The sequence below is a fragment of the Crinia signifera genome, chromosome 2 (assembly GCF_055691185.1).
Source record: "Crinia signifera chromosome 2, ASM5569118v1, whole genome shotgun sequence".
NCBI classification, from domain to species: Eukaryota; Metazoa; Chordata; class Amphibia; order Anura; family Myobatrachidae; genus Crinia; species Crinia signifera.
In genome coordinates, this window is record NC_139218.1 from 217,518,338 (window position 1) to 217,532,697 (window position 14,360).

The 14,360-nt window shown below is 39.2% G+C and overlaps 1 protein-coding gene across 2 annotated transcripts in view; it reads right to left on the reverse strand.

The window, feature by feature from the left end:
• The window catches only part of USP32 (ubiquitin specific peptidase 32), a 182,695-nt gene that overhangs the window by 110,738 nt on the left and 57,597 nt on the right, over positions 1-14,360 (reverse strand). For both annotated transcript variants that reach the window (XM_083173737.1, XM_083173736.1), the window contains exon 2: positions 9,603-9,733. In XM_083173737.1, coding sequence (XP_083029863.1) covers positions 9,603-9,733 — 131 coding nt within the window. The remainder of the gene's footprint in view (positions 1-9,602; positions 9,734-14,360) is intronic.

Here is a 14,360-nt window from a genome sequence, read left to right on the forward strand (position 1 = left end):
CACATGGTGTAAAACTATTTAATCTAAATGTGCATCTAATAAATGCATTGCAAGAAGTTTATTTAAGTCATACATTGCATTCCAAACAAAGGACTATTTCTATGAAGCCAAAACTATTTTTTTATCCAAATTCATCACTCTAAAAAGGGACATACTTATGGGTCAATTTTTCCTCTCTCTCTAGACCAGGCATGTCCAAACTGTGGCCCTCCAGCTGTTGTGAAACTACACATCCCAGCATGTGTTGCCATAGTTTTAGCATTCCCTAATAGCAAAACGGTGGCAAGGCATGATGGGACTTGTAGTTTCACAACAGCTGGAGGGCCATAGTTTGGACATGCCTGCTATGGACAGAATGCTTAAAATTAAGCACAATCGCCATGTGTGTATGCCCCATGCATAGCCATTGCCCGTTCAGACCTTTTGCGCATGCAGTCAAGATCTAGCCTGCATGTGCATAAAGAACACAGTGTTTGGCACAGATCGCTCAGCACACAGCTCTATGTGTGTATGGACGATCAAACCTCTGTAAAAAGAAAATATTGTTCCACAAATTTTATATATCTACTTCAAAAGCTTTCAATAACAGTTCTCACGCAAATAGCTTAAAAAAATTATAACAGGGTAACAAATTGTCCTTGCCTGAAGGACCTTTGCACCACTGCACAGAAATAAATTCCTTCCAATGATTTTTAATATATTCTTTTTCCTGGGTTTATATAGGAGATGAACACTTGATTTATGCTCGGCAACAAAGCTATTTTGGTAAAACTGCACAGTAGACAATTTTTTCAGCTTACTACCCACACAGACATTTAGTCACATGGAATTATTTTGCAAACATTCATAAATTGCATTCTGAGACTTGGCATCTTGCTGCAATGGTGGAAGAACCCTTAATAACCTCTCATCCTTTGCCCAATGGATCAGTTGTGAATTTTTTGACAGATATTTTTATTGTGATCTTGGTGATCATCTACAGATCCAAATGACCTCCCTCCCCTGGTGATCATCTACAGATCCAAATGACCTCCCTCCCCATTTCCTGCATTTAACAAAATTTTCACTCAGACATTTGCATATTACATACATTCTATTAGGATTTTGTCATTTAATGTACTGTAGCAAGCATTAAATGACTGTTAAAAACAATGAAAATGCTCACAAAATATATAACTGGTAATTAAAATATTGTATACAGTTTACCTAGTAACTATTCCTAATGTTGGTGAAACACAGAAGCAATAGATTCCCTATCATGTGTATGGTCACAGTCCTAAATTTGCTGCATTTAAGTTAAGACTTCTATATTTTATTACAGGTACTAAGATTCCAGCTTCCTACACATCACTTTTACCTTGTAATATTACAGATGTCCCTAAACGTATGGTGAGAACGCTGGCCTTCACTGGCGAAGTGACTAGATTTATCCTGCATGCAGGATCTTAAATCGCTCAGCGAGATCGAAACACAAGGCCATGCATCGCTATGGCCCCTACACAAAGCGATATAGGATCAGTTTCTAAGAGATCTAGTTAGATCGCTTATAAAATCGCCCGATCAGAACACACATTTTTAGCGCCTAAGTATAATTTCAGAGAAACTTAGCCCATTGACTATCAACAGGATCTACCAGGTGCCATATGCACTTTTTTTTGGTATTTGCCATAATATTTTGAATTATTTCACTTAAGACTCCATGGATCAGTATCTATGGAGCTGCCCCCCATCAATACAGGAAGGACTCCAGCATCCAATCTCTTATAACCCTGCTTGATTTTTCCTTAACATATTTAAAAGATATTTGGAGTATTAACTCTTCACTTCAATCACAGACTACATGTGTTTATGTTTTTTATAACATCAAGATAGGCCAAGTGTATGCATTTTAGGAAACTTTTATAGATTTATAAATCCCCTCTAAAGTAGCAAGCATCAAATACTTAAGTAACATGGACAGTGGTGCTGGGGTAATTCTGCAATGCCCATTTTTATAAAACTAATCATGTTTTGACTCAAAACAGGCAAATCCGCAACCGGGTCCATGTGTCACTCTAGGTGCAGGGTGCTGATCAGTGAGAAGGACATATTTACATTTTGGAGGGTAAAAGCTACATCTACAGTGGCTGAAGGGATGCATAAGGTCTAAAAATGTTATGCCCCAAAATTTAAAACATGCACTCCTCAATGATCCTGCACCTAGAATGAACACTAACTAACAGGTTAACATTTGTAACAATAGTGTAGGATACTTAGCACTCGCCTTTCTGGTGTTGTGCGATGTAACTTGTATTTTAATTAATGAAACTGACAGTGGATGAATATAAAATGTTTTTATTGTGTTCTAATATACTATCAAAAAGTCTTGGAAATGTCACAGGAATAGGCCAGCACGGTATCACTCTATGTGACCCTTTAAGGGGTGTTAGGGGTCCTTCAAAGGTACCCTATCAACCATAGGTCCCTCACCTGGGACCTATGTTCACTATAGGTGACTGCAGCGGACTCAGCAACTTGGACAACCTGTCTGCAGCACATAGGATAAAATGTAATTGGACCCATCAGTGGCATGTCGCAGGAGTTTTTTTCAGCCACTGCGATGGATCGCATATGATTTCCATTGAGCTCCCCCAGCAGCTCCCCAGGTGTCCTTTAACATGTGCTATATTGCATGTAAAAACATGGCACATCAAGTGCCAAATTGTATGGAGGCCCTCCTGGGAGGCGGCCGGGGAAGCAGCCCCAACCTCACACCACTCCACCTACCACAAATATTGCTGAAAAAAATTAATATATTTATCATCTGACCAGTGACTCAGCAGGGCTCTTCTGTAGGGGAACCTGCTGTGTTACTCCCTAGCAACTGGCACCCCTAGGCACATGCCTCCTATCCCATGAGATAAATCCAATTCTGCTATTAAACCCTGCAGAGAAACCAAATTCAGATCAAAGAGACTGGTGATATTTGTTATTGTGGTAACAAACTGATACCCTATACGTGTACACATACTGTTCATTCTAGCACACTGCTCCTTGTAAAATCCTTGTAGTTCCTCCTTCCTGCCTGGGGTGTTGCTGGCTGCTGTGGTACTTCAGGAACAGACTGGTTTGTATCTCAATGCTGAGATACAAACGAGACTGTTGTAGAAGCGCCACAGCAGAGAGAGAGAGTGCTCTGTGCTCAAGTCTGAATTAGGCCCCTATACCCTTAATGATACAGACATTAAATATAACTTATTTTCAATTATAGAAACAAATTTCCCTTTCCAAACAGATCGGGATTGAAAGGTCTATGCATTCCAAAAAATAATATAACAAAACGACCTCTTAGAAGACACTGACATATGCACAAATTAGGACCGTTTTGTAGGGTAATAATGTGATTATCCGCAGTAATTTACTGCAGACTAAATGATTCCTCAGGGCTATTCAATTAGTCTCCAAAAGGCGGCACTTAATGCAGATTTATTTTCCACATCTAAAGTGACCCCCTCAAAAAAATCACACAGATTAACAGCCTGTTTTTGGGTACAGTTCCAGTGTTAAAACCTAGGTCTGGCATGTTTAACAAATGTAATTAATGGGTGAGAGAAATAGTTTGTTATTGAATAGCTCCCCGTGTTAAAGATTGAGGCTATTTTCCTCCATGAAATTAATAGGGATAATTAAACTCTTCTGCAAAGGTGTTAACTTACTAAATGACAATTGTTATCGATTGAAATTTGATGAAACCAATCTAAAATTATGTTGGGTTTCAGGTGCTAAATCATACTTTAATCAATAAAATTTTAAATTATTTTTAGTAATTTTGACTTTTATATAGGTGAAAATCTACCTATCCTACATAATAAAGGGTTAATACTGCTTCTCACCTCTATGAGGGAGGTAGTGGAATGCAAATGTACTTGTCGTGGCCACTAGGTGGTGCCTGATGGGGCAATTCAGATGTTGCTACATGTAGTTATGCCATCGCTCACATTACAGTTATGTTTTTCCGTCATTTTGAAGGGATAGTAACTAGCAGGATATAAATCCCTTAGCCTACAAAACTCTGTATTGCTTTATTTTGATTAGCAAAAATCAACAGAAACCCCAAAAGCCTTTTACACACGGTACTCGGGCTGGGCAATGCCAAGCTAATCAAGATGTAGTTGGCCTTCGGAGATTAGATGGCCAACTACACCTTGCCATCCACAGCAGCGGCCAAATACACTGTGTGCGGCAGCTTTGTGAAAATTTCCTTGCCTGTACAGTCTATTTGGCTGGCCCATAGCACTGCCATGTATCACTATAGCCCGCTGTGTACACACTGACAGATTCTGGCTAACCTTCTAGGCGATCCTGACTATCTAGTCAAAATCACCTGGCCAAATCCCACCAAGTGCACACCCCTTAAGAATGACTACTGCAATTCAATTTAGTGAGAATCTACACCTCAGAGATACACGTACAATTTATAAACCACTAAACTACATAAGAAACAATTTAATAAAATAAAACAATATCATTATTACCGGTATACTGAAGTAAAACACTTCTAAACATTTAATAATGCAAATCCACATGTGTACTGGAAACATGCAATCTATCTTCAGAATTTACAACCTGAATTTACAATGCAAATGTATTAGAGTGAAACTTCCATTTCACGGTTTCTCTTTACTATGTAAAAACTGCATTCACTTACATATGAAGTTTTATGATTCACTATAATATTGTGCAAAGGCCTTAAGGAAAAGAAGCAGGAACTGTACAGTGTGTCAAATATTGTGTGATAAATGGTTTGCAAACAGGAATAACACACAAAGTTAAAGCACTGCAGTATAGCCATGTATAAAACGAGGAGAAACCATTGGCAGATTCTCGCAATGGTCATTTGTTAATGTCTATACACACACAAATTTTCTTGACTATTTAAATATTACCCTTTGAGTGCCTAAAATAGATGTTAAGTTTGACAAGCAAACATTTTTTTTCATCATAGTGACGTGTAATGTTTAACTTGTGCAGGAAATACAATTTTTTATGCAACACTATTCAACATAATTTATTTAACAAATCTAAGTGACGCTGGCAATGGGGTCATCCTGGTGTGATTTGGGCATGTACTGTAGTACATAAGGTAGAAAACCCACTGAAAATTAACATTCACCTAACCAAAAAATAAATAAAAAAAAAAAAAAACACACACACACACACACACACAACACCCATCGTTGGTATTCTTACGATCTCAAGAGTCTGAAATCAGCATTATTTTTGTAGATTTCAACTGTAATTTATTACGCCACCAGTTACTAAAATGCCTTCATTCCACATTACAAATTTGACAAACCACCACTTATTAGTTAATGCTCCCCTTCGTCGACTCATCGATCTCCTTAAAATAGTATGGAATTAATCACAAAAGGAAATTTCTTTCTGCGTGTACTTTTATAGATGGATTTTTTTTAGGAGCGCTTAAAAAAAATAAAATATATGTATAGAGCCAAACCTTATTTCCTGCCAAAAGGAAAATAAATCACAATATACTTTTATAGAGTATCTAAGACCAATACGCAGATTTTACAGGCTACGCTGACCTGCAGGCCATTACTTTCTTTGGGTTACCATGCCATTATTCTGTTTAATTGTAGGGATGTATCATTGACACATTTATAATTATGCACCAGAAACAACTAAGAAAATTAAAAGTTTAGATCACCAATGTTTGTTGGACAAGTTCTCTGACCTGAAATATCTACGGCTTACTATAAAAAGACGAGCATCAACTCTCTAAATAATGTAAGCAAGTGCAAGATACATGACAACTCTAATCACCCCATTTTACTCCAGGCAAGTTGCACAAGGACACAATAAAACAGAGTTTTAAGATCCAGCTATATTTAGCTATAGAATTTTGTCTGCAAGGGCCTGATTAATAAAAAACTATAGCATTCACTAACATAATTAAGCCAATGTACGCTAAAATGCAATGCATGGGTTATTCTTAATAAATCTCTGCAATAACATGCACCAAAAGTTGTAATAAAATTGATTTATTTTTTTTTTATACAGAAGTATATCGCAACTTCAAAAGTTTGTGTGTGATTTTTACAATGAGACAATTGTGAAAGTGTAGCCATGGTCCTATACCAACAAGGAGCCCAGATTTCTGCTCTGCATATAAAGAAATTAGTAAGTAGGATCGGCGCCCGGCTGTTACGCACATCAGCCTTCATACAGCTGGCTTACATGAGCCAACCAGAAAAGTGCTCTCCAGCATTTTTTCCATTCATAACTAGTCCTTTCTTCTCTTACCTTAAAAGAATACAGTTTGTGCAAACAGGTCCATTCTTGTATAACAGTTTTATTATAATAGAGACAAAATAGTACAGGTGGAGTATCCCTTATCCAAATTATTCCATAAACCACACATTCCAGAAAGTGGTTTTTTTTTTTTTTTTTATAAAAGCACTACTGGGGACATGATATGTAACTGGCACTAAATATGTGCTAGAGCTAGACAATGATTGCTTGGCATTTAAATTCAGTGTCTGAGATAGTACACAAACTTTGCTTCATGTTTTAAAACCTTGTTTCATGCACAAATAAAACATCTGTGTGTATTTCATGTGTTTGATGTGTCTGTACAACGTAAATGCAAGATACGTTATTGAAATATAAAAATATTCTGAGATATGGAATAATCCTTTATCCAAAATGCTTCTGGTCCCGAGCATTTTGGATAAGTGATACTCAACCTGTATTCAATTAGTAACACCCAGATCCCCTGCAACTGAAATATTGTGGGGGTGGGGTATTCAACATAGACATTTTTTTATAATAAAATGACAATTAATTTAAACATTTAAAACAGAATGTTTGAATTGCATAAAAAAAAGGGCTGCAAAAGGGTTAAAACAATGGCCAGGTTGGATTAATAGGAGTATGCCCCATTAACTTCACTTTGTTCGTATTTTTAGTACTGTCCAGCTATGCACCTGTCCAGAATTAATATTTTTAGTTTTGCAAATAATATGAGCTTTCTGCTATTAGTGTGCAGAGTAAAGCTCAGTCTGGCCAGACAAACGCAGGTACTGGATTTAAATCACACAGACCTTATCACACATATTACTGGTTTGAAACTGTAAAAAATAATAATAATAATACTGGGTAATAAGTGCGGTCTGAAAGGGACATAAGATACTGGTGCTTGTAACCAGTGAAGCAGCTATTTCCAGAGAAATCCTGCTACTAAGTGCAAATCTTTGTCTAGAACGCGTTTCCCCGCCTGCAGTCAGCGTCTTCCTCAGAGAGAATGCGAGTATGTACACACACGGACATTCTCTCTGAGGAAGCAACTGATACTGACCGCAGGTGGGGAAGTGCGTTAGGGACAAAGATTTGCACTTGGCACCCCACAATATTTCAGCTGCACGGGATCTGGGTATTACTAATAAATTGAATACTATTCTGTCTCTATTAAAATAACACTGTTATACAAGAATGGACCTGTATTCTTTTAGGGTAAGAGAAGAAAGGACTAGTTATGATTGGCAAAAATACTGGATGACTAAAAGTATTTGGTAGGTTAGGGAAGGAAAGGAATTTTCTTTCTTACCCATATAAAAATCAAAATGTAGAATAATATGAGCAATTATATAAATCTGTGGTCTTTGGTGATGTAAAAACCAATCATTTATATTAAGTATCAAACATTAATTTGGGCCATCATGTGCTCATTATCAAAATAGAGTCCTTTAACTGTAAATTAAGCTTCACATTATTATTACCGTTAAATGATTGCAATAAAATAGAAAAGAAAGGCAGCAAAACAAACATAATAATAGCAGTAGAATGGAAATGCAAATAAATGTCATCATTTTATAAAGAGAGAACTGAAAGAGTTAGTGATAATAATGAAGAAACACTACTGGAAATTGCGAGATTACACTGCAATACAACCAACCTGCTGCTGTCACTTTTCAGGAACCCCTTTGCGACAAACACATGACAACACGCACATTTACTGTACTTGTAAGATAAATGCATTCATTAAAATTATCTAGGAATATAAATAAAGCATTTGAAGAGCTCAATGGGGACTGTTCTGAATGCTTTTTTCTTCAGTAATATCACTCATGATTTACAGTGAACAAGAAATATTTGTATTCTGTATTAAATATTTAATACAGAACATAAGCTTAAAGGCTGCCGAGCCTACAAAAGGAGGATTTTTTACATTAAACGTTACAATGCACAATTTCAGATGGCCAAGGCCCAATTTCTAATAGTTGCATAAATGGTATACTCTTTTTACTAGCAGGCAGCTACTTTGTTTGCGGTCCAGCCTCACTTCAGGTAGCTTAGAACCCCAATTAGCAAAACTAAATGATATCCCTGTCTTCTCTTGTAAAATGTGATCCAAATATGAAGCAATGTTATAAATTTAGACATGTTAGAAATTTCTACTAACAGGTTCTGTATGAGACAGATTACAAAAAGGGCATTGTATATACTGATCTTAAATATATATTTCACATAAACCTCTTCCTCCACCTCTGGTGCTTGATAGTGGAGTTATCATATATGAAATATCAGAAAGTATATGCAAAGATGCCTTCTGAGAAGTGTTCACACCATTAACATCATGAGTACTGGTATGCAACCCTAATTCACGCTGAAGAAACCTTTATATGTGTCCTATACTTAATATATGTGTAAATTAGGTACACAAATTGCCTAACAAACGTCTATATTTATTATTGAAAAAGACAACACTACACACTGGTTGTATACATTTATTTTTCATGTATGATAACCCAACTTATCAAGCACCAGAGGCGGAGGAAGAGTTTATGTGAAATAGAGATTTAGGGGGGTATTCAATGTCAGGGGCACGGCTGTCGAGCTAGCGCGACAGCCGTGCCCCTGTCCCGTTCTTGGTCAGCTCGCCTGGAGCTCGGCAGTCGGGATTCAATGTCCCGGCCGCCGAGCGGCGAGAAGGGGGCGTGGCCGCGAGTTGATGACGGAAATAGACGAGCTCCGGCCGGGAGCTCGTCTATTTCCGGCTTTTCTCAGCAGAACGAGCCCGACAGCTTGTGATGTCGGTCTCGGCTGCGCAAAACCCCTGTTCAATGCTGTCGGGGAAGACAGCATTGAATAGGGCCCCGCAGCCATCTCCCCCGTCGGGAGATGGCTGCGGGAGCTCGAATGACATTGCATACCCCCATTAAGATAAGTATACACCATCCTTGTCGAACATTGACTAAGTGTTGCTTGAGTGCATGCCACATCATGTGGGTTGTTGAACATGTTCGCATAAATGTAGAGGTTCTAAGTCTAAATACACCAAGCACAGGGTTTTGAAAGTAACACGACTCTTAATACAGTTGTAACCAAAATCTAAGTCATTAATTGCTTCAATAATAAACTGTGGTTAAATACACAAATCATAAGTTTGTAAAACAAAATAATATTTTATAGTACAAAAAAAAGATAGATATTTACAAGGTTGAAATCATGCCAACTGTAATTTTGTAAATGATATACCAAATTATGTAATTATAAATATTTGCTATAATGTAATTTTTTACCATTTGAAATCAATAATTTCTCACCTCTGCAACCTTGGGAGGAACGCCATCTCCGAGCACTTCCCTGATAAAGCACTGCTGGCTCATGTAATAAGAAGGACCACCACATGTTCGCTTAAATGCATCTTTCAGCCTCTTCAGTTCTACATCAGTCACTATATTTAGAAAAAAAAAAATTAAAAAAATGAATCCCTGGTTATTTAATCAACATTTAGTTATTAATTAACAATAACTTATAGCAGTATCATATTCTGTTATGAAACTAACAAAGTCATTAGACAAAGGTAATATTGAAGATACTAATGGAGATATTCAATCCCAGGTCCCGACAGCAGTGACCCTTTCTCGGCTGGCTCGATTCAATGTTCCGCCTGTCGAATGCCAAAAAGGGTGTGTGGCCGCGAGATACGGCCGTGGACCGTCGAGCTGTGGCAGGGAGCAGGACAATCTACTGCCGTCCTCGGGAGAATGGGTACCGACTGCTTTTAAAGTCTGATCCGTTCTGCCGACATCCCTGTTCAATGCTGTCGGGAAATACAGCATTGAATAGGGCCCCGCCGCTATTTCCCCTGTCGGGAATAGCAGCGGGAGATTGAATAACCCCAAGAAGTTTCAAATCAGCTCAATGACCTGGAGTGCTTCAATTAAATACATTTTATTCAAATACACATGAGTAAAAAGAATATATATACCAAATATAAACAATGATATATACATAAAATACTTAATAACTCAAATATCTAGTGATGTGTAAATAGCCATTATAACTTAATATTTCTTCTAGAGTGCACACATATTTCGCAGCGCTTTACAGAGAATATTTGAACATTCACATCAGTCCCTGCCCCAGTGGAGCTTACAATCTATTTTCCTTACCACATGTACACGCAAACATTCTAGGGTTAATTTGTTGGGAGCCAATTAAACTACCAGTATGTTTTTGGATTGTGGGAGGAAACCAGAGTACCCGGAAGAAACCCACGCAAGTACGGGGAGAATATACAAACTCCGCACAGTTAGGGCCATGGTGGGAATCGAATGAATACAAAACAAAACATAACATGTAAAAGAAGTGCACCTGATTTTGTTGTGATTTAATATTAAAGATATTAGGCAACCCCTAATATTTGGGAGGTGAGAGGCAGAGGCACAAACTGTAAACGAGGCAGACATTCTAGAGAAAGATGAAAAACTGGTGCCATGACTTAAACGGAATCCTTCCAAATTGTAATCAAACTGAATAGATGAATGTCCGTGATTTACTAGTGGTCCATGATTATACCACTAGTAAAGGTACTATCTATCTGCCCAATTGGTCTATTGGTCTACCCCATCCCTTTCTTTTGCTCCACCCCTTCTGTCCTTTGTGTTATGGCAATTCACTCTCAGCTCTGTCCCCCAGTTCCAAACATACCCATTTGCAGAGGGTCCTCCTCCCATCTCCCACTGCTCATGCATGTGGGTGAAGGGACAGACATTAAGAGACTACAGAGATGAAATGTGGTTTTACATACAGTATGTTTAACATAAGAGAAACTAGAAGGCCACCTGCAGTCACTAAAATAAAAACCATTATTTAAGGCGATTACAACTTATCACAAAAGCTTCAAGACAACCAAGCAATACACAGTTTAGAAATAGTGGACATTCCTTTAGGGTCAACACATGGTAACCGTATGCAAGTTATGGTTTATTCAATTACTCATTACATTATCTGCGGGGGGGGGGGGGGGGGGGGGGCTGTATTTTACTGCAGTTTTGTGCCCAATATTTTTATTGTGCAATTTGTAGCCCTTTTTTCACATGTGCATGTGTTACATAAATATGCACATTTTGTATCTTTTCCATCGGTTCCAAAGTTCTGGTTTACAAAAACAGACACAGTAATGAAGGATGAAGGATGACATTTTTTTATTTTTATTAAAGAATACAACAAACGCAGCAACCAATGTTATTTAAGAACACAAAAAGTTAATAGTTCCAATAAATATGATGGGGTTTACTTTCACATGCTTTAAATAACAAGGTTATTTATATGTATCCTAGCAGATCTAAGGCTGGTATACAATTACTGCAGCTAATGAATTCGCCACTTATCGGTGATTATACTTGGAGCGCCTTAGGCAGTACCTAAATGGCTCACAGACCATGCCTAGGCAGACATTATAACCTTCCAAGTGTCAACCTTTCCATGTTGACCTTTTGCTTGTGTCTACCTTTTGTCACTGTTACTCTAGTGCAGGGGTGGCCAAACCTGTCCTCAAGATCTACCAACGGTGCATGTTTTCCAGGCAACCTGTGGCTCTATAGTAGGAATGACTGCAGCAGGTTTTAAAACGTGACAGTTAGTAATGATTACAGCTGTGCACCAGCTAGGTAACTTGGAAAACGTGGTCCGTTGGTAGATCTCGAGGACCGGTTTGGCCACCCCTGCTCTAGTGTATGTTGACTTTTTTGTCAAGACTGACCTTTTGATGTCGACCTAGACAAATCCACCTGCCTTAGGCACTCCTGGTGAAATAAACCATTGGGCTAAAATTGCAACACTGGACTTTTTTTTGTCCGAAAAGCTAATGCAGCTATTCAGATAACCTCCAAAGTGCTTCAAAGTTGTATTTTAAAGTTACAAAATTTGGTACTTGTTTCCTAGCACGGCCACAATCGTATGGATCGTGTACCTTTAAGTTAAGGTACACGATCCATACGATGGACCCGATTTCCTTTGAAATCAGGTCCATTTTGCCGGCTAGGAGACAATATCGGGGGCATCGCGTCGGTCGGGACCATTAACATTGGTCCCGACACGACCGACGCGATGCCCCCGATATTTCCATAGGCTTCAATGTTAAAAAATATTTTAACATTGAAATCTTGTCGGGAAAGGTAAAATATCGGGGGCATCGCGTCGGTCGGGACCATTAACATTGGTCCCGACGCGATGCACCCGATTTTTCCATAGGCTTCAATGTTAAAATATTTTTTAACATTGAAATCGTTAAAAATGTGAAATGGGCCAATATGACCCATTTCACATTATAGATGTCCCCGTCGTCACCCCACGATAGACGCCAACCCGAAGCGTGGCGAGCGCAGCGAGCCCGCGAGGGGCGGCGGTGCGCGTCCTCCGACCTTTTCATTCCCCTACTATCCACGTCGGCGTGGAGTTGAGAATAGAATAGTGTGGCGAGCGCAGCGAGCCACCGAGCCCGAAGCGTGGCGAGCGCAGCGTGCCCCGCGAGGGGACGCGTATAACTTCACAGGTATACGCGTCCGCTCGCCACGCTTCGGGCTCGGTGGCTCGCTGCGCTCGCCACACTATTCTATTCTCAACTCCACGCCGACGTGGATAGTAGGGGAATGAAAAGGTCGGAGGACGCGCACCGCCGCCCCTCGCGGGCTCGCTGCGCTCGCCACGCTTCGGGATGGCGTCTATCGTGGGGTGGGGTGTATGCCGTGACATTTGGGGGGGTTGCGAATATTTTACATTGAATCCAATGTAAAATCGGGTCCCAGGGACCCGATTTACATTTCATTAAAAAAAAAAATCGGGTCCAAAATCGGTCGGTCGCATCGCATGCGATGCGATCGACCCGATTTTTCCGACACGACCACCCCGATGTAAATCGGTGTGGCCGTGCTAGGAAACAAGTACCCAAAATTTAATTCAACAGAATATCAGGACGGATCGATAAATCAAACTAATTAAAGGTATTAATTAACGCCCCATACAAACTAGGTGATACTGTCAACAATATAGCTCAGGAAGGAGCTTCTGAGCGATAGTTCACAGTATCGTCTAGTGTGTACAATCAATATAGTGAACAATGCTCGCTTCGGGATGTGGTTAACGAGGAGTGATATCTTCCAAACATGCAGTTCAATTTGGCAGTATGACCTGCATGTTTAGCGGGCCCCGATGAAGTTACTGAACAATATAGGTGGGCGATACGGTTCAGATTATTCAGATAATATCGGCTGGCTGCAGCTGATATAGTTAACTGTGCTTGAGTCAACTGTGAGCAAGTACAGATAAACCTAAAACCCTTACCATTGGGTAGCCTTTAGGGCTGTGTTTGGCAACCTCTGGCCTACAAAATTGATAGACCCATTATGGACTTAATTGTCCCATCTTTGCCCTGTACAAAGCTCAAAAGACTTTTGAGCACTAGTGTACTAAACCACAGATTACCTCATCGCCAAAATCAGTAGAGAATGTATAGACCCTGCATATATGATTTAAGTTTTATATGTTGAGGATGTTAAAATTAAATAGTATAGGAATGTTATTTTTAGGTTTACTATAAAATGTGCTGAATCATTAGGTGATTTGCCAAAGAACTGCATGCAACAGTTGCGGGTATAACTAATTATTGCAGGTAGACTTATGCTAGTTTAAAAAGAAAACTGTGCTAATTAGAGGACTTCAGAATCTGAGAATACATCTCCTCCATCTGAGTATTGAGACATTGAAGTCCCTCCATAACACAAGCCCCAGTGACTGCAGCCTCCAAGCAGCTGAGTACAAATATGAAGCCATAGAGAACAAATAAAGAAAAAAAAGGAGTATTTACAAGTCTTGCAGCTATGTATATACAACAGGCACCTACTATGGTGTGTTGCCCAGCTGCTCTCACAGGGGGATGTCAAATCTCCTAGATCAGACATGTCCAATCTGCGGCCCTCCAGCTGTTGTGAAACTACACATCCTAGCATGCCTTGCCATAGTTTTAGTATTCCCCAATAGCAAAACTGTGGCAAGGCATCATGGGACTTGTAGTTTCA